The following is a 20,168-nucleotide window of genomic DNA, read 5'->3' as shown; positions in this document are numbered from 1 at the left end:
GCCAGGTGCTTCCAGGGAAACAGGCAACCCTGGGGAGGGGCTTCCCCTTCTGCACAGCCTGACTGAGCATTGGTGCCATGTCCCTCAGTGTCTGAACAGGGCTGTTCTGAAACTACGTCCTTTCCCCGGTGTACTTGTGTTTGGGAGAAAGAAGGATTTGTGTGAAATACTGGTGTGTTCTGCTTTTGTCCCTTCTGAGGGGGAAGTCCTGCAGAAACCTTTGTACAGGAACCAGGTGCAGGGTATTTTCTGCTGCCTTCCCTCCCTCCTTCCCCTCCTGAGTGTCCTGGTTTCTGGAGGCAAACCATGTCCTCTCTTCGTTTGCTTTCTGGGACTTGGGACTGAGGATAAGACTTTTTCTGTCTTATTAGTTTGGAGCATGAAGTCTTCATGCCAGGGAGTGTCTCTCAGTGCATTTGCCCAGCATTAAGAAGCCCCAGCTTTCTGGGTTTTTGTACAATACAGACCCTTTTGCTACCAATTTCTGATGGATGTTCTTGAAAAAAAGCCTAAGGTAGGGGTAGGCAACGTTTTTTGCCTGGAGCACTGAAAACCCCCACAATGCCTACCTTGGCATGCCAGAAAAACAAAATGAGGGCAGGGGGTACATGGCAGGATGCCCTTTTGTGCCCCTGCCCCCCAGCCCGGGCTCTGTGGCTGTCAGCAGCTACACAGAACCTGGGCCAGCTGCAAACATCTGCTGCCTTTCGGCCCCGGCCCCAGCTGCTTCTGGCCCCAGACCCGGCTCTGGGCTCCAGAGAGGCAGCACATACTGGCAATGCTCCTGGCTGTGATGCCCTCACTATTTCTGCAAAGCAGCATGGGAACCCAGCACAGCGGGGGATGCAGAAAGCTGCCTGCTCCCAGCTCCCCACTGCCCTGGCACACTTCCTCTGTGTGCATTGGAGCATCATGGACAGCAGCGCAGGGTTGTGCCCCTCGCTGCTGCCCCTGCCTGCAGGGGAAGTGTGGCAGGGCAGCGGGGAGCTGGGAGCAAGCAGCTTTCTGTGCCCCCTGCTGTGCCCTGCCATGCCAGGTTCCAACGCTGCTTTGCAGAAGCAGTGAGGGCAGCACAGCGGGGAGCACTGCGGGTAGGTGCTGCCTCCCCACAGCCTGGGGCCGGGTCTGGGAGGCAGCTGGGGCCAGGGCCGGGGCAGAGAGGCAGCAGATGTTTGCAGCTGACCCAGGTTCTGGGTAGGTGCTGATAGCCATGGAGCCAGCACTGCGCCCGTTGGGGCCAGGGCTGGGGTGGGGAGGCAGCAGCTGTTCGTAGCCTCCCAGCTGCAGCCAGCCCCAGCTCTGGGTAGCTGCTAGAGCCCAGGCTGCTCCCAGCAGGGCTTGCAGCATCCCAGCTGCCTGCTGGGAGCAGCCTGGGCTCCCAGCTGGCAGCAGCTACCCACAGCTGGGGCCGTCTCGCACCCATTTATAACCCGTGGAAAATTGCGTTTTTGAAAAATAGTCCATGCATACCCCGCACCTGTGTATTCCCTGCATCCCCTTATATTCCCCGCACCCCCGGGCGAGGCGGCACCCCTGGGTGAGAAGGAGACAGAGGGCGAGGACTCCAAGCCAAGCAGCGCCTCCCCGCTGGGCCCTGGAGGCGCCGCTGGGTGTCCACTACATGCACCGGCAGGTGGCAGCCACGGCAGCGGCAGCAGTGGCGCCCCCGGGCGAGAAGGAGACGGAGGGCGAGGCCCCGCCACAGCCCCCCAGCCTGCCTGTGTCGCCATCCCCCACCCCAGCAGTGCAGCCCGGCCTGCCCGGGCCCAGCGGGGAGGCGCCACTGGGCATCCACTACATGCCCCAGCAGGTGGCGGCGATGGTGGCGGGGGCGCCCCTGGATGAGAAGGAAAAGAAGGGCGAGACACACCGCAGCCCCCCAGCCTGCTCATGCCGCCACCAGGGCCCAGCGGGGAGGCGCCGCTTGGCTTGGTGTTGCCTGCATAGCCTATACCTGTGTGTAGCCTGCACCCATAATTTTTTTTTCTAAAATCGTGCATAACCTGTGGGATATATGCGCAAAAATACGGTAATCACATGCCCTACCCCATATCTGCCTCTATCCCACTGCACCAAGTGGGAAGTGAGATGTTTAACAACCTGCACGGACAGGCTGAAGCACTTTCCCTCTTTCTATTGCAGCTCGGAGTAGAGGGCACTGACCTGCCAAATTCACGGGCACAGGAAGCAGAAGGAATAAGAGCACGCCCAGACCAGCAGCAGCCAGTGAGCAGGGGCAGATTTGCATGAAGGGGCTGTTCTCAGCTCTGGGCATTTAAGAGAGACTTGGATGATCCCAGTTACAGCCTGTTCACTTCAGGAAGCCGAGCTGGCCTGGATTCCCACCATGGCCTGTGCCCTTCTCCTTCTTGTTCTGCTCGCATACAGCTCAGGTGAGCAGGGAGGGTTCAGGATATCTTGGAGGATGTTACTTTTTTAGCAAGTGCAATAAATGAATGGTAAATAATGGGTCTGTACTGTTAATCCCAGAGGTCCGGTCACAGCCTGTGGTGACTCAGGAGCCTTCAGTGTCTTCGGTGTCCCCAGGAGGGACTGTCACTCTGTCCTGCAGCCTGAGCACCGGAGCCATCACCACCAGCAACTATCCCTCCTGGTACCAGCAGAAACCTGGCTCTGCCCCTCAGCTGCTTATTCATGAAACTAATAAGAGACCCTCTGGGATCCCCACCCGGTTCTCCGGGTCCATCTCTGGTCAGAAGGCCGCCTTAACCATCACCGGGGCCCAAGCTGAGGACGAGGCCGACTACTACTGTATGGTGTATACTGGCAGCAGCAGTGCGTTACGACACTGTGTTTCATCTTGATGAGGAACTGAGACACAAACCTCCCTCTTCTCTTGTCTCTTCATGGGCTGTTCAGGCTTTGCCTGCTCGGGCTGCAGACTTTGGCCTTGGCCAGGAACAGGTCTAACTGCTTTGGTTTGTTTCTTTCAGAAGCCCAGCCCTTGTGTCCAGCGGGGACGGCCCTTTCCTGCTCCCACCTGCCTGAAATCAGGAAGCTTCTTTTCCAGGTTCACCATTGCTGCAAACTTTCTTCGGGTCACCTTAGCCAACCCACTCTGTGTTTTTTCCCCCTTGATGGCATAGTTTCATGGTCTCCATGCTACCAAACCCTAATATCGAAGTATTGCACACTGAGACCCAATATGAGGTGAAGCCTATGGTGTATTAGTTATACGCCCTTACACCTACATGGAAACATGGAGACATACAACGAGATAAGTGTTACATGTGTGAGTGCCCTGGATCCATCTCACATTTGTCCAAGGCAGCATCATGGCATCAATGTATTCCGTGTCTACTGGCCAGGCAACTTCATGTCTTGGCCTCTTCCCTTCCCCACCCAGCTGAATGGGAAATGGCTCTAGCTGCTGCTTCATTGTCAAGTTCCTAAATCAAATCTTGGAGCAATTGTACATGTGACCGGGGTTTAATCCCCATGGTTTTATTTTATGCTCCCTAGTTTTTAATTAAAACCCACAGTTTCAATTTTTTCTTTGTTACGCTGAGGAGCATTATCCTTTTCTTTTGTTTTTTGTCAGAGCTGGAGCCTGCCCGTGGCTGTGGGGTGAGCTGTCAGCAGGCCAAGCACCCCCTGAGCTGCAGAGGGTCCCCTTCCTTCCCTCTGCAGTGGCAGCACCCCCATGGGGGTGCCCAGATGGACTGCTAGCAGGCTGGGTGCTGTCCTGGCTTGGAGGCAGCACCCAGCCCGATCCAACTGTTCCCTGAGCCTGCCCGCTGGAATGGTTAGTTTGCAAAAATGCAAAGTCATTTAAGCCCCGCCAAACTGGTGCACCTGTAATGTGTGATGCTACTGAGCCATACAAATGACATTTTTATCATGTGTACGTTGGGACGACCATCATGTCTACAAGCGCCCAGGCTTCAAGTGCACCCAGTCCTGTGGAAATAATGACTGACGTAGATCTCCAGACTTCTTCTGTTCAGTGAAGAAGCAGCCCTGGATTTGCACCCCACAGGGTGGATGATCGTAACCAAGGGCGTTATCAGACAAGAGTCTTTATCAGAGTAACTGTGTTGGTTGGGAATGGGATTAGGATGTCACAGCTGTGCTGGTCAGCACTTGCAGTTGAAGCACTCCAGAGGAGTTATCTCCCAGTGCGATTCATCTCAGGACCTGAGACTGAAGAAACATTCACAGGAGAAACCTCTTACAGGCAATGCAGCATCCATGCCAGGGGGCTTTTGTTGGTGTAACTATGCCAACATAGGTACAGTGGGGAAATGCTTAAGTCCACAAAGATCCTTTTCAGAGCACAGCCCTGTCTCCTGTATGTGTCTTCTCAGTAGGACAGTGAGGAAAGTCCAGCTGACAGCATTAGCTAGTGAGCTGACAGCATTAGGTAGGGAAAATCCTTTCTTGAAGGATATGAAGAAAGCAGCAGCTGGTGAGCAAGGGGCAGAGTCGCATGAAGGGGGTTGTTTCAGGACTGGGGGTTTGAGAGAGCCTTGGACGGACCCAGCCAGAGACCCGTTTGCCTCAGCAGCAGCAATGCCACAGTGCTCCAGAGGCAAAGGGAGGCAAAAGCCTCCCTCAGCTACTGAAGCTTGCTCTTTACTGGATTCATCATGTCTTGACTTTGCCTGAGGCTCAATAGTGAATTGACCAGATGCTCTCCTGTCTCTGCTCTTACCATTTCCAAGATGGGGTTAAGAGTAAGTCAGCTCCTCTGTCCTAAGTCAACTCTTTCCTTCCCCCTCCCCATCCGCCTGCAGACCAGTTGGGATATCCTGTGTGTGTGGAAGTGGGAAGTTTTTATGTAAGAAGTATTAAGGAGGTGTAGACAGCAGGGTCAGGAGGACAGGGAGTGGCTCAGGAAGAGCTGTGATGTGTTGCTCTGGGTGGATCCCTTCTGTGACTTCCCAAACAGGATGTGCCCCTGCAGAAGAAATCCAGGCTGCTCCTTTGGGGTGGCCTGGGCATGTCTCCATTGTAGACAACACCAGGGCCAGTAGAGACATCGACAGTGATAAAGCCATGAGACTGAATGGAAGACACTCCAGATGACAGATGCACAGTATGAAAGGGACTTGCTGAGAATCCCGCAACACTTTCTGCTGGGGCAGATCTGTCATCTAACTCAGCACCAAGGCTGAAGCAGTAGCCAGCAGCCAGGGAAGCACAACCCAATTGCAAAGTGATGTGATGAAATGAAGTCACTGGAGGCTGTACAAAACCAGAGGAGCCCTGGTCCTGCGAAACATGGAGCGTTGTGCCATGGGGAGGCAATGAACAGCTCAGGTGCACAGCGGGTCGGGGCATAACCGAGCAACCTCATGGCTCAATCTGAAGTGAGGTCATTTGTCTTCTGTCTTCCTAGTCCTGTCCTAAACATAGGCACATGCATGATGTAGGACTGGATGGGAAAGTAAAGGAAGAAGGATGGTCCCCAGACAGAGCTCTCTGACTCCCCAAAAAAGAAAAGAAGTGGTTAGGGTGAAGCCAGTGCAGAGCCAGGGTGCTCAGGGATGAATGATATCATTTGGGCTAGAAGTGCCCCCTGCTCTGAGGCTCATTGGACAGCTGATATCAAGCACAACCAGCAAACCTTGCAGAGCGATTTCCCTGACTGCAGACTGTGACCGCTTCACTGCTCCCAGGCAGACAGGACATGGAATGGCCTGTTTGTTGAATGCAAAGAAGGAGCTATTAAAAAAGTTAGAAGGCCCTGGACCTGCCCATTCCCTTGGAAGCTGTACGTTGATGTAGGGTGGCTTCTGGAGTACCCACATGGCATGGCTGAATCTCAGGAAACTCAACGGATATGCTGTGATGGAAGAAAAGGGACCATTTAGGGTCTTGCAAGCGACAAGAAAGACAGGCGTCTTTATGATGCAGTGACCAGGACTGAGGTCTTAGTGGGAGAAGGGTGGGATGTAACTGCTGCTGCCCAACTATGGTGTCCATCTCACAGGAGGCTCAGACCCCACAGAAAGTGGGAAAAGCATTACCCTGCCCCTCTCTGCTACTCCCACCCCAGCGCCTGAAGTTCCAGGGAATGCACATTGCCACTGGGAGGTGACGGCCTAGTAATGATGGTTCTGGGCTCGGAGAGGGGAGTCCCCAGATGCCTGGGTTTCTCTTCTGCCTGCACACAAGCTGGGCTGTGAGGAAGGAAGTGGCTTAACCCTGCTTTCCTTTTGTGCTGCCAGGAAATAGTCAAGCAAAGGCCTTGTCATTTGATAACATATTGGCGGGGTGCCCTTACCTCCCGCTGTGCATAGGCAGTGGGTAGGTGTTCTGAACCCCCTGTGCCTGCAGGTGTGTTTTCTCTGCAAAAGGGAATGGGAGTTGGTTGGGCAAAGATCAAACCCTATGAATGGTGAGAAATATTTTGTTGGATTTTGAGGAAATAAATGAGGGGAAAAAATCAGGTCGCATCATTCAGATACCCCCTCCCTCCCCCACCCCCCCCAAAAAAAAAATATATATAGCAGGTAACCAAAGTTAAAAAAAAATTAAAACCTCCAGAAAGGAAGACTTTCCAGAGGGACAACCTGGATGAGAATTTCCTGATGATAATAAAAGACAAAAATTTGTACCCTCATTCAGTCTTTGAGGTTCAGTGTGCAGGGCAGGGAGCAGATCTCTGTGCAAAATAGGAGCGGGGAAGTTAGTAACTGCTGAGCTCTTCTCACTGAGCTTAAATCACATTGGGGAGGGTCCTCCCTTTAACTGACTGAGGGAAGGGGATACGGACAAGAGCAGCCGGTGAGCAGGAGGCTGATTTGCATGAAGAAGCTGCTTGCAGCTCTGGGGTTTTAAGAGAGAATCTGAGCGTTGCAGCCCGAGACACATTTACAGTGGGAAGTTGAGCTGGTCTGGATCCCTACCATGGCCTGGGCCTCGCTCCTCCTCACACTCCTCTCAGAAGAGGTTTTAACTTTGTGGATTTCCATTTGGATTTTAACATTGTGGATTTCCATTTGCCCCTGGGTTTATCTTGTGAATCATGTGTGCATATTTAACAGTACGAGCACCATGTGGCAACCCACACACCCCTGAAAGGGTCTCCAGGCCTCCAAGGGGACCAAAGCCACCTAGCAGAGAATCACTGGCCTGGGCTGTCAGGCTATGTTGCAGGGCTGGGCCAGGAGACTGACCAGTAGGCCTGTGCAAAATTTTGCTGGGTGTTTCATTTCGACACTGTTTCAACTCCTTTCAAGCTCAAAACTGTGAATTTGAAATGAAATGAAAGGCTTCAAAATGAAACAAGGGCCCTTTGAAATGTTTCAAAAGGTTTAAAATGTTTTGAGTTTTGAACCTTTGCTTGCGTGCAGGGAAATAGAAAGTAAGGAGAGGAAGGGGGAAGAGTGGGGAAGGACTGCTCTGATACTGACTGTAGCTGGGCAGTGACTGTCATCCTTCCCTGAGGTCCCTTCCAAACCCAGTGCTCTGGGGCAGGGACAGAAAAACAGCTGCACCTTAACACATGCACAGCCACACGCCATGAGTTTTGCTTGTCAGAAGCTTGAAGTGCAGTTTCCCAGAAACCCCTGCTCCCATCTCCTTCAAACTTGGCAGACTTTAGGCCCTCAGTAGGGGCTACCAATTTGGCAAGTTTCATCAAAATCAGGCTGGAAATGACAAAGTTATAGGCTGTTTCGATCTTCCCCATTATAGCCTACGGGTGAAACGTCAAAGCAGCGTCTAAACAGCAAAACCGTTTTGACGAAACGAAACGGAACAGCAGTTTCGAAAAGCGAAACAAAATTTGAAATGAAAGGCTGTTCTGTCAAAACGCAAGTCGAAACAGAACGGTGCCATTTCACAGAGCCCGATTTTCTAGAGCTGTATGAGCTCAGCGCTTCTCAGGATCTGTCCCGTTGGGTGCCCTGGCTGTATGTCATAGGTGACTGGTAGGGGGTACAGGGGGGTGCATGTGCCCCCCCGATGGGGCCAGTGCCCCCCATGATGGCCGACTCTGATGCTGTCAGTAGGGCTGGTGCACCCCCTGACAGGGCCACCGCCTCAGCGGTTTCTGGGAGTGCCCCCCAGATTCAGGAGGCACCCGTCACTCATGCTGTATGTGTTTCTCACTTCCAAAGCAAACAAGTACAACCAAGGAAAAGTGATGTAACGCTGCCACCATTTGCCAAGTCTGGGTTTTTCCCCGCTGAGCTGCTAAACTATAGTTTAAGGGAACATTGCCAAGGCTGGCAGCCCTGGCCCTTTCCTGTCTCATTTTGAAGCTTCTTCTTATAGATCATATAATGCTTTGTTGCACTTCTTCTAACCATCCCGCTGTGTGCATTGAAAACTTTCTGTCTTAAGCAGCCATCATTTCCAGACAGTCCTACAATAGCAGTGTCCTTCAAGTGCCTGCTATGGTGGTCCTACACTGTCCTTTAAGTTGCCCCTGGGGTTGTGGAATGAATGGGATGTTGGTCAGAGCACAGCTGGGTGGTCACCACTTGTGGATTTAGCCCAAAGACACTTGTGACTCTAAGGCATGGGGTACTAACAGGAGATCACCCCAAGACAAGGAAGGCAATGCAGACCATTGCCAGCATCCTTACAAGTGTCAACTACAGCCCAGGTGAGTGCCAGGTCTCTGCTATGGCTGATGGAATAACAGTTTTAAGTGAGTGTGAGAGCAGTGTCAGCCAGGCTGAGAGCTAAAGGGATGTTCAGAGAGGCAAGAAGTCACTCCCTCATAGGATCCAGGACTCAGAGCTTGAATGGCAGCACCTCTTTCAGCAGGCAGCACAGAGGCTGTGTTGGGACTAGTGACAAGGACCCCTTGTTGGAGAATGGAGATTTGATGAGACCACCCCCACCTCCAGTGGGTTCATATTGGCCTGAAGTCTTCTGTCTTGGATTGTCAGCAGTTTGGGGCAGGGGCTGGGGCTGATACTAGCTGTGGCATTAAGGTTTCTCCCTTCCAGAAGCATCAGATATAGCTTTTCTATAATGCCCCTGAATGCACCCAGGAGCACAGCAAAATGCAGTGGGCCTGAGCCTGGGAGGAATCTCAGGCAAAGGGAGAGCATTCACCCCCTTGAAGGTTTTGGTTAGAGACGTCACCAGTGCCATGGGAATCACCCTGATACTGGGCGCTCTGCGGGACTGTTGGACTACAGAGAGCACTGGGGTGCAGCATGGCTCTCTGGTGAGACCGAATGCTGCCGTGGTAGTCTCTGCAGGAACGATTCTTCCCTGCCTGTTGTAATGCCAAGGGCAGTGTCCAGGCCATCCAAAGCCCTCTCTGCCTCAGAAAATCAACATGGGCATTACCTGGGGAAGCACTACACAGAGCAGTGGGTGTTACAATTGGTATTATGAATTCAGGGAGCTGCGCAGAACAGCTGCAGAGCATCCAAATGCATTTCCAATCGCATTCCTATAGGGAACTACCCTGGCTGGTTCCAGCAGAAGCCAGGCTCTTCCCCTAAGCAGCTTATATCCAACACCAGCAGCAGGCTGTTGAGGGATTTCCAACCAGTTCTTGGTTTCCACTTCTGGTCAGACAGCAGGCCTAACCATCCCTGGGGCGCAGCCTGAGAATGATGCTGATGGTTACTGTTCGGTATGGACCGGGAGCGCTCGCCCCTGTGATATAGTCCAATGGGGAAGTGGGGAAAAAACTCTCTCTGCTCTAACTCCTCCAACCAAGTTGTGAAGCTGGAAATATGGCAGCAGGTATGCACTGCCTTAGAGTCAATGCTCTGTGCATGTCTGCTCCTCTTTTCCACTGCACCAGTTTTCACAGGCTGCCCTGTGCCTAGCAACCCCAACTACCATGCCACCATCAACAGAGAGACAGCACAACGAATGCCAGGTACTGGCAGTGGTATGAAGACATCGCCTTTCCCAGAGGTCAGGAGCAGCTCTTTCCCTGAGAGCACATCAGAGCACAGCCCTGGTGCTTTGGGATTGAGCTTGTGACATCCTCTGTGAAGAATCCAGGAGAAACAGCCCAGCCAGGACTTCAGAGCCAGCAGCTGATTTGTAGATTATGGCGTCCTGTGTGGCAGTGGATGGGGACAGAGGGAGAGCATTCACCCTTTGACACAGCAGCATTTGGTCCAGAAGAGGTTGCAAGTGCCCTAGGAATCCCCTTCACTCTGACTGCTCTGGGGACTGCTGGATGCAAGAGATCTCTTCTGCCTGGGGAGAGCACAGCGGTGTGTCCGTGGCTCTTGTGACACTGAATATGGCCCCTGTGAAGACTGCGGTTTCTGTGGATGGTAAGGGGGCGGAAACCCCAAACCTGCCCTAATTTTTCAGTGTATGAGGGACCAAACTCCTTTCTGCTGCTTGCCCCAGACAGCAGGTAGATGGACAGACAGGGAGGTAAGAGGCATAGAAGAGCAAAGGCAGAGGAGCGCAGAGCAGGGCCACTTCCCCCTCGTATTCTCTCTGGAGGCTCTTGTGAGTTCTCCATGCCCCAGAGCTCTTTTTCCATGTCCTGCTGGGCTGTGCCCACAGACAGGACCTGTATGGGGCACTTTCTGCCTGCCAGCATCCTGCTCATATTGATGTGGGCACCCAGAGCCCCTTCTCCACGACCCCTCTGAGCTGAGGTGTGGGGATGGCATGTGCAAACCCCTGATTGTGAGCACTGGCAATGTGTAGAGGGAGCACAGGGGGCCACGTACCTCCCTCCCCCTCCAAGATTGGCTCTTGCAGTGGGGGAATGGGGGTGCCAAGGGAAGAGCGGTGGTACTTGCTGCCCATGCTTTAGGGGGTGGCGATCAGCTGCTGGGGGACCCCCTCTCCAGTTGGTGATCGGCCGCTGATGCCCTCAGGGACTCAGGAGGCACAAGTCGCCCATGATTATGAGAGCGCAGGAGGGAATCCTTAGCCATGGCACATCACGCAGACACGTCCCCTTGCACCAACTGAGTGTAGCAAAGCACTGAACGAGGTGAGCTCTCATTTTACTCTGAATAAAAGCTCTCCCTCAAACACAGCTGACTCCATCCTCAGCTTCTCCCTCTTGCTAGACCATGCTGCAAAAGTGTAACCCTGCATGAGTCGTGTGATGAACATCTTTCACTCTTGTGACATGAACTAGTCTCTGGTGCCTAGACACGAACAGTGAGGCTGCTCTGATGCACTGTAATCCCAGCACGTTGGAGCAGACCAGATTAATTGAGTATCCTGGAGCATGGTATTTACCACGCTCCAGTAGCCTCCAGCATCTTGGGTATCAGCGTCCTGACACTTCAAAATGGAGTGAGGGTGCTTTAAATAAAGTTCGTTCTGTGAACTTTAGTTAAAGTGCCCCCTACTACCATTTTGAAGTATGGGGATGCTGGGCCAAGAGATACTCTGGGCGCTTTAAGTAGAGTGGCTCTCAGAACCAGTGTAATTAAATCCACCCCCTCCCCACCCATTCCCAGACCACGTGTATAAGCGCCCCGTACCACTGCACTTCAGGTGGTTACAGAATGAATGGGAACGTATTGTAGTTTTGAGAAGTCCCACAGGAACAATATGCCCATGTGCCCTGCACAGAGGCTGGACAGCGACCTTTGATATCTGAATTCACAGGGCTGGCCTGGACGGATGTGGAAATGGTCTTGTCCTTCTCTCCTCAGACGACTCCTCTTCTTCAGCCTCCCTGTGTCTGTGCAGCTCTTCTGCATCCTCCCCTTCCCTTTGCTAAATGTGTCGTCTCTTGAGTGCACTCTGCATCCCCCGAGCAGGGGGCAGATTTGCATGAAGGGGCTGTTCTCCCGCTCCAAGTGTTTTAAGAGACAGTTGGATGGTCCCAACCAGAGACCTGTTTGCCTCAGGAAGCCGAGCTGTTCTGGATTCCCACCATGGCCTTGGGCCCTCTTGTCCTCATGCTTGTCCTGTTCTGCTTTGGTAAGGGAGGGGAGGGCTTCCTCCAAAGGAGTCCTGAGAGATGGGGCTGATGGCTCCCTCTGCTCTGGGGTCTTGCTCTCCGAGTTGGTAAAAAGCATTTCTCAGGGAATGGAACAGGTTGTGACGGGGTGTCTGCATTGCTCTTTGCAGGGCAGAGCTCAGAGTGCGCTGACACAAGCACATCCCACATTGTCGCTGGTGCTGGGGCAAATGGCACCTCTGCGGTGCACACTGCAGGGCGTGGAGTTCATTAGCACCACGGACCCTGGCTGGTATCAATAGCACCGGGGAGCAGTCCTTGGCTACTGATCTAAAAATTCAAGAGCAGAGCCTCAGGTGTCCCTGAACTCTTCTCTGCTGATCTCTCTGGTAATCTTGCATGGTTGACCACCCCTGGGGTCCAGGCTGAAGATGAAGTGGATTATTACTGTGCTGTGTGGCACTCTGCCTCTCCTCACAGGGACCCAGTCATACGGGGAGCTGCAACAACAACTTTCTCTTCCCTCCCAGCCTTGGCCTCACTAGCAACTGCTCTGGTGTGGAGTTGGGTCTCTGAAGCAAGACATGTCTCCTTTTTTTCCCTCAAAGGGAGTCCAGGAGAATGGACCTTTCTCGCACCAGATGGGTTCCAGAGCACCTGCATGCCTGGCCTCGGCACAGTGTGTTACATGAATTAGTTCAGAAACAATTTGCATGTAATCACAACCCGTTTGACTGTACATTGGGGAAGGACCTGGTCTCTCAGCCCTGGTGCATGAAGCCTGACATGCTTCCAGAGATGCATGTTTCAGCCAAAATTACACAAAGATGCACACGTACATGCACATGTGCACAGACACGCATCCATTTGCATGTGCACACACAGATGCACACCACGGAGTGCCCTGCCAGGACAGTGCAGCATGTAAGGGAGGATCCAGTAAGCCATCACCAGTGCCCACCTACAGAACTCACCTGAAGCCATGTCATTACCTGTTTCCTGGGAAAGAGGGGCTTTGAACAGCAGTGAATTGGTTACAAGCGGCCTGCCCCTACTGCTTCCTTTTTTTGGCCCTTGATTCTAAAGCCAGGCACATTATCTCTGACAATGCTTGCCTAGTTCCCCCACTGTTTTTCCATGACGATGTGTCAGGAGAGGGTACTCGTGACCACTAGGTGTCAATCTTGCTGCACAGATGAGCCGAAAGTTAACTCTGAGTGACAGGCGGTCTCCAGGGAAATATGTAAACAAGCATTTCCTCTTCTGTATGGTCTAACTGTCCATTCACTCCATGTCACGGTTTTTGAATTGGCCCTTTCTGAAAAAGAAATCCTTTTCCTGCCATCTTTGGGTGCTGGGGTTCTCAGCCCAAAGAGACGAGGGGGAGGGAGGTCTTGGGACTGAGGCCCCAGTGCACTACTCAAGCAGGTGGCACTCAGTCCTTTTGTCTGCGAATTGGGGATGTCAGCCAGGCTCCTTCCTGCCCTTCCTCTGTCTTGTCCGCTTGGATCGGAAAGTTTACCCGGTGTTGAGGGGCCCTGGCTCCATGTGGAGCCTTCTGGGGATCACTGCGATACAAAGAGATCTTTGCCAGCCGTTCTTCAGGGAAGCCAGAGGTCTTCGGGGCTCGCACCAAAACCTGCGGAGTCCCGCTTTTTCAACCAGCAGAAAGGTCAGGGGAGAATGGAGAGACTAGTCAGTAGAATAACGAGGCAAATGGCAGTGTCTCCAGTCCTCCCCATCAAGGCTTTCAAAGTCTGACCCAGTCTTCCTGGCTGCTCTTGATTTTCCTGGGGATCCCTGTCAGCCCAGTCCTCTGACTGTACCTGCCTCCCTGCAGGGATCCAGAGAGCAGCTGCCTGCTTCTCAGGATGCTTTCATGAGTTATTTCTACTCCTGGGCCCAGGGACGTTGGCTGCATGCGGATGTTCAGGGGACAAGGCAGAAGGGGAGACCTGAAATACATACATGAAATCATGTTTTTCACAAAACAAGTGTGTACAATTCTGCATATGTTCAGAAGAGTCCGTTGCCTCAGCCTTCCTCCTCTCCAGTGCTCCTCGAGGCTGGGGCCATCTTCTTGAATGCCCCAGTTCAGCACCCAGCATTTTCAGGCCTTTACCTGTGTCAGGCACTGAGCCCATGGCAATGCCATGAACATGAGACACTGGGGACAGTGTTAAGAAGAAGTGTCCTGAGCATGAAACCCCAAACCCTGTTTGAGTCACTTGGATAATGGAAAATAAGTTTCTCTCGAAAAATGGTCTACATGGCACAATGTAGGTCAGGCTCAAGTGCTAGGAGTTAGGACACAAAAATAATCTTGGTGCCCCACCTGTGAAGCAGTGTGCTTTAGGCAGGGCAGAGGAGAGGCCAGAGTTAATCATGGAGGTGGAGAAACTACAATTCAGAATATCTTCCGCAGTAAAGAGGTAACAGGGTAAGGAGACTTGCACATTGGTTATCTACCCCCAACGCCTCTTTTCCCATGACAATCAATCAGGAGGAACGGGAAGTTTAACCATGGGTATGAGCAGGAATCTCCAGGAAAGCACTTCCCCTTCAGGCGCTGTGCACTGGGCTCTGCTCTGCCGGCTCTCCGAGCGGTGGAAGCAGAAGGAAGAAACACACGTCCTGTCCGGACAGGGCGATGCACCAGCAGCAGCCAGTGAGAGGGGACAGATTTGCATGAAGGGGCCAGTCTCAGCTCTGGGGCTTTATGAGAGACTCGGAGGGCCCCAGCCTGGGAGACTTTTGCCTCAGGAAGCTGAACTGGTCAGGATTTGTCACCATGGCCTGTGCCCTGCTCCTCCTGGTGCTGATGACGTGCTGCTCAGGTCAGCAGAAGGGTTCAGGCTGTGCCTGTCATGGGGCAGTTGCTTTCCTGTCAGCGCGGTCAATGAATGGTTAATAATGGGTTTGTGATGTTGATTTCAGGGGTCTGGTCACAGCCTGTGGTGACTCAGGAGCCTGCAGTGTCAGTGTCCCCAGGAGGGACTGTCACTCTGTCCTGCAGCCTGAGCACCGGAGCCATCACCACCAGCAACTATCCTGGCTGGCTCCAGCAGAAACCTGGATCTCCCGCTCGGCAGCTTATATACAGCACCAGCAGCAGGCCCTCGGGGATCCCCACCCGGTTCTCGGGGTCCATATCTGGTCAGAAGGCCACCTTGACCATCACGGGGGTCCAAGCCGAGGATGAGGCCAACTACTACTGTGCTGTGTATACTGGCAGCAACCCACTGCACAGTGATAGAGCCCGATGGGGAACTGAGACATAAACCTTTCTGTTCAGCGGTGCCCTGCTGGGATCTCCCTGCCCAGGCTGCAGAGTTTGGTTGTGCTGACTGCATTTTCATTGAACCCCCCAGACCTTCCCTAGCCGCTGTCCCCACTGCCCATGTCCTGCCGGTCAGCTCAGACAGCCCATGTAGACCAGGTGAATGTTTTAAATGGTCTCTCAATTTACTTTGGCAATCACAGTAATTCATGGCCTCCATGAAGGAAGCCCTGATGTTGAGGGCAGAATGCTTTTAACCCTGTGGACTCCCATTTAATCCTGCATTTATTGTGTGACTCCTGTGTGGTCACCTAACAGCATAAGCACCGTGTGGCAGCCCACTCCATCCTGGAAGGACCTAAAGATCCCCAGGGCGCCACAGCTTGATGGGGAACTGAGACATAAAGCTCCTTCCTGTTTTTTTCTACCCCTGTGCCCTGCGGGGAACTAGCTGCTCAGGCCACAGTGTCTGGTTTCTACCTGCCGTGTGGATACCTTGAAGAGTGTTGGGTAAAAGTTGTTACATTTCCCAGGGATTGCAGGAGGGAACGGCAGACCTGTAGGCAAAGTACTGCTCTCTGAATGAACACACTTGATCGTTCTGTAACGGGCGGGCAATTATTTTGGTTGGAGGGCCGCATACCGAGTTTTGGCAAGCAGTCGAGGGCCGCATTGGTAGCCCCGCCCCTTGACAGATGCCCCGCCCTTGGTCACCATCTTGTGGCTAGAAGTTCTGCCCCCTCACCCATGACCTTTGCCAAAGTCCCTACCCTTTGCCTTAGAAGTACCTCTTTCAGGAAGAGTTTTGCCATCTCGAAACAGAAAAATACCAAATACCAAAAATTATAGGTATTTAGAATGTATTTTATTCAAGTGATTGAGGCACCGTTAGACTTACAATCTTCTTTAAAATTGTAAATATATCAACAAAATTTTGTGTTCAGTTGATACATATATATATATATATATATATATATATATATATATAGTGACATTTCATGGATTTGGGATTTTTGTGAGAGAATTTTCAATTTTTATCAGACAATTTGTGATTTTTGAACAGAGATAACCAGGGCTCCTGCATATGAGTAATTACTTGTATTTCCCTAACAAGGGAGCAAGAGCCCATGAGAACTGAGACAGAAACCAGAGGATTCTGGGGCTATAGCTTGTGGTTTGGACCTATGACCTTTGCCAGTTTTAGGAAGATAATGATAAAAATAGGCCACTTGTTCCACTGGTAAATAGCACCAGTGCTGATGCTGATGCAACTTTAGAGCTTTCCCCACAAGAGGAGCTCACTGGAGCAGTGCTGAAGCACTGGGGTTTGGTGCTTGGGGCAAAGCCCACAGAGGCAGCCTGCCCATGCCCTGTGCAGAGGTCTGGGGGGGCACACGCCCCCCATGCTTATTGGGAGTGTACGCAGAAGCGGGAGCCGCGCTTCCCCTGTTCCCATGCCCCTCAAATGAGACACTCATGCTTCGTCCCATGTCCTAACCTGGATGGGCAGCACCTGTTGGCACTCCCTTTACTTCAGCGCTGGGGGTGGTCACCCCGATTGCCCCAGCTGCCCTCGCCATGGCTCTGCACTGGACTGCACTACACACTCCCTGCACTGCTGCAAGGGGGATGTCCAGAGACTTGTGATCCTCGCTGTAGAAAGACTTAAAGAGTTAAACCCTCTGTATAACCAGAGAGGCTCAGCAGGTGTCTGGCTCCATTGCAGGGTGTGCAGGACACCAGGTATGAGCTGCCTCCCCAGAGCCTGGGGCCTGGTTTTGGAAGCATCTGGGGCCAGGGCTGGGGCAGAGAGGCAGCAGATGTTTGCAGCTGACCCAGGTTCTGGGTAGGTGCTGATATTCATGGATCCCAGGCTGCTTGCAGCAGGGCTTCCGTGGGAGCAGCCCGGGCTCCGTGGCTATCAGCAGCTACCCAGAGTCAGGGCTGGCTGCAGCCAGGTGTCTACAAACAGCTGCTGACCTCCTACCCCGGCCCCAGCTGTATCCCAGCCCTAGTCTCCAGGAAAGCAGCAGGTGCTGGCACTGCACCCCTGGGGGCTGGGGCTGGGGCGGGGAGGCAGCAGCTGTTTGCAGCCTCCCAGCTGCAGCCCGCCCCAGCTCTGGGTAGCTGCTGGAACCCAGGCTGCTCCCAGCAGAGCTCGCAGCATGCCAACTGCCTGCTGGGAGCAGCCCGGGCTCCCAGCTGGCAGCAGATACCCAGAGCTGGGGCCAGCTGCAGCAGAAGGTTGCAAACAGCTGCACTGGACTCCACAGCTCCAGCATCAGCTCCACGCTGGTGGTGACTGCGCACGCACCTCAGGGAAGACAGCAGGGCAGCGCAGCCCACTCCAAGGTGCGTGCACTGTCGCTGCCAGGATGGAGCTGATGCTGGAGCTATGGAGCCCGGAAGAGCTGTTTGCAGCCTCCTGGCTGCAGCCAGCCCCGGCTCTCTGTATTTGCTGCCAGTCATGGAGCCCGGATGCTTGCAGCAGGGCTTGCCACCTCCCATCCGCCTCCTGGGAGCAGCCTGGGCTCCATCACTGGCAGCAGCTACCCAGATTCGGGGCTGGCCGTGGCGTGCTGAGGAAAACAGCCTTGCATGCCATGCTCAGCACGCATGCCAGGGGTTGCCGACCCCTTCCCTAAATTCTGCTGAAGTGAGTAACAGGAACATTATAGGATCCCCTCACAAATTGCCTTCTTGCCCACATCAAGATCTACAAATTTTAGTTGACTCTTCCTGATTCCTCTTATCTCTTACAGTGCTGTGCTCTGGCATGTCAGCCTCAGCAGCCTCCCTGAAGTAATCCAGAAGGCCACTATTGCGCATCCTCATAATCCTTCCTTGTCTCCTCCTGTTACTGCCTCTGTAGGGCTTTTGTCACCTTCTATTGGTGATTCTTTCAAGAAGAGGCCATGTCCTTAGCTGTATTTGTGCAATGCCCAACGCAGTCTGGCTCCTCTCAGGATCAGGGCCCCTGTGCACAAGAAAGCTGGGAGCACTGAATATTGGTGCCATTGGTAGGGAGGAGCATTCTGAGCAAGTGAGAAGCATTCATAGCACAGCAAACTTCAGTACTGAAAGCAGGACAGTAGTGTTAGTACTGTGCTACAACTGGGGTATTTCTTCTACTAAGAAACTGGATACAGTGGCTTACGCAGACAGACCCCAGAGTTTCTCACAGAGGTGGAGAAGTTGTAATTCAGAACATATTCAGTGTGAAAGGTAAGCAGAATGAGGGGACCGCAGTTCTTATAATCACATGCCCCCCATATCTGCCTGTATCCCACTGCACCAAGTAGGAAGTGAGATGTTTAACAACCTGCACGGACAGGCTGAAGCACTTTCCCTCTTTCCCTTGCAGCTCTGAGTAGTGGGCACTGACCTGCCAAATTCACGGGCACAGGAAGCAGAAGGAATAAGAGCACGCCCAGACCAGCAGCAGCCAGTGAGCAGGGGCAGATTTGCATGAAGGGGCTGTTCTCAGCTCTGGGCATTTAAGAGAGACTTGGATGATCCCAGTTACAGCCTGTTCCCTTCAGGAAGCTGAGCTGGCCTGGATTCCCACCATGGCCTGTGCCCTTCTCCTTCTTGTTCTGCTCGCATACAGCTCAGGTGAGCAGGGAGGGTTCAGGATGTCTTGGAGGATGTTACTTTTTTAGCAAGTGCAATAAATGAATGGTAAATAATGGGTCTGTACTGTTAATCCCAGGGGTCTGGTCACAGCCTGTGGTGACTCAGGAGCCTTCAGTGTCTTCGGTGTCCCCAGGAGGGACTGTCACTCTGTCCTGCAGCCTGAGCACTGGAGCCATCACCACTGGCAACTATCCCTCCTGGTACCAGCAGAAACCTGGCTCTGCCCCTCAGCTGCTTATTTATGAAACTAATAAGAGACCCTCTGGGATCCCCACCCGGTTCTCCGGGTCCATCTCTGGTCAGAAGGCCGCCTTAACTATCACCGGGGCCCAAGCTGAGGACGAGGCCGACTACTACTGTATGGTGTATACTGGCAGCAGCAGTGCGGTACGACACTGTGTTTCATCCTGATGAGGAACTGAGACACAAACCTCCCTCTTCTCTTGTCTCTTCATGGGCCTTTTCAGGCTTTGCCTGCTCAGGCTGCAGACTTTGGCCTTGGCCAGGAACAGGTCTAACTGCTTTGGTTTGTTTCTTTCAGAAGCCCAGCCCTTGTGTCCAGCGGGGACGGCCCTTTCCTGCTCCCACCTGCCTGAAATCAGGAAGCTTCTTTTCCAGGTTCACCATTGCTGCAAATTTTCTTCAGGTCACCTGAGCCAACCCACTCTGTGCTTTTTTTCCCTTGATGGCATAGTTTCATGGTCTCCATGCTACCAAACCGTAATATCAAAATATTGCACACTGAGACCCAATATGAGGTGAAGCCTATGGTGTATCAGTTATACTCCCTTACACCTACATGGCAACATGGAGACATCCAACAAGATAAGTGTTACATGTGTGAGTACCCTGGATCCATCTTAAATTTGTCCAAGGCAGCATCATGGCATCAATGTATTCACTGTCTACTGGCCAGCCAGCTTCATATCTTGGCCTCTTCCCTTCCCCACCCAGCTGAATGGGAAATGGCTCTAGCTGCTGCTTCATTGTCAAGTTCCTAAATCAAATCCTGGAGCACTTATACATGTGACAGTGGTTTAATGCCCATGGTTTTATTCTATGCTCCCTAGTTTTTAATTGAAACCCACTGTTTCAATTTTCCCATTATGTTGCGGTCAGGAGCATTAGCCTTTTTTTTTTGGGGGGGGGGGGGGGGGGGGGCTGGAGCTTTAGCCTGCCCGTGGCTGTGGGGTGAGCTGTCAGCAGGCCGAGCATCCCCTGAGCTGCAGAGAGTCCCCTTCCTTCCCTCTGCAGTGGCAGCACTCCCATGGGGGTGCCCAGATGGGCTGCCAGCAGGCTGGGTGCTGTCCTGGCTTGGAGGCAGCACCCAGCCCGATCCAACTGTTCCCTCAGCCTGCCCGCTGGAATGGTTAGTTTGCAACAATGCAAAGTCATTTAAACCCCCCCCAAACT

General features: G+C 52.9%; 2 gene segments (V, D, J or C); both read left to right on the top strand.

The window, feature by feature from the left end:
* The first annotated feature begins 2,159 nt into the window (after positions 1-2,159).
* LOC132243543 (immunoglobulin lambda variable 8-61-like) lies at positions 2,160-3,421 on the top strand. The segment is given in 2 exon segments: positions 2,160-2,393; positions 2,491-3,421. Coding segments are annotated over 2 exon segments (438 nt in total).
* Positions 3,422-9,846: 6,425 nt separating this feature from the next.
* Positions 9,847-19,864, top strand: LOC132243542 (immunoglobulin lambda variable 8-61-like). The segment is given in 2 exon segments: positions 9,847-10,232; positions 18,832-19,864. Coding segments are annotated over 2 exon segments (435 nt in total).
* Positions 19,865-20,168: the final 304 nt, after the last annotated feature.

The sequence above is a fragment of the Alligator mississippiensis genome, chromosome 10 (assembly GCF_030867095.1).
Source record: "Alligator mississippiensis isolate rAllMis1 chromosome 10, rAllMis1, whole genome shotgun sequence".
Classification (NCBI taxonomy): Eukaryota; Metazoa; Chordata; order Crocodylia; family Alligatoridae; genus Alligator; species Alligator mississippiensis.
This window is presented reverse-complemented; position numbering and strand designations above follow the sequence as displayed.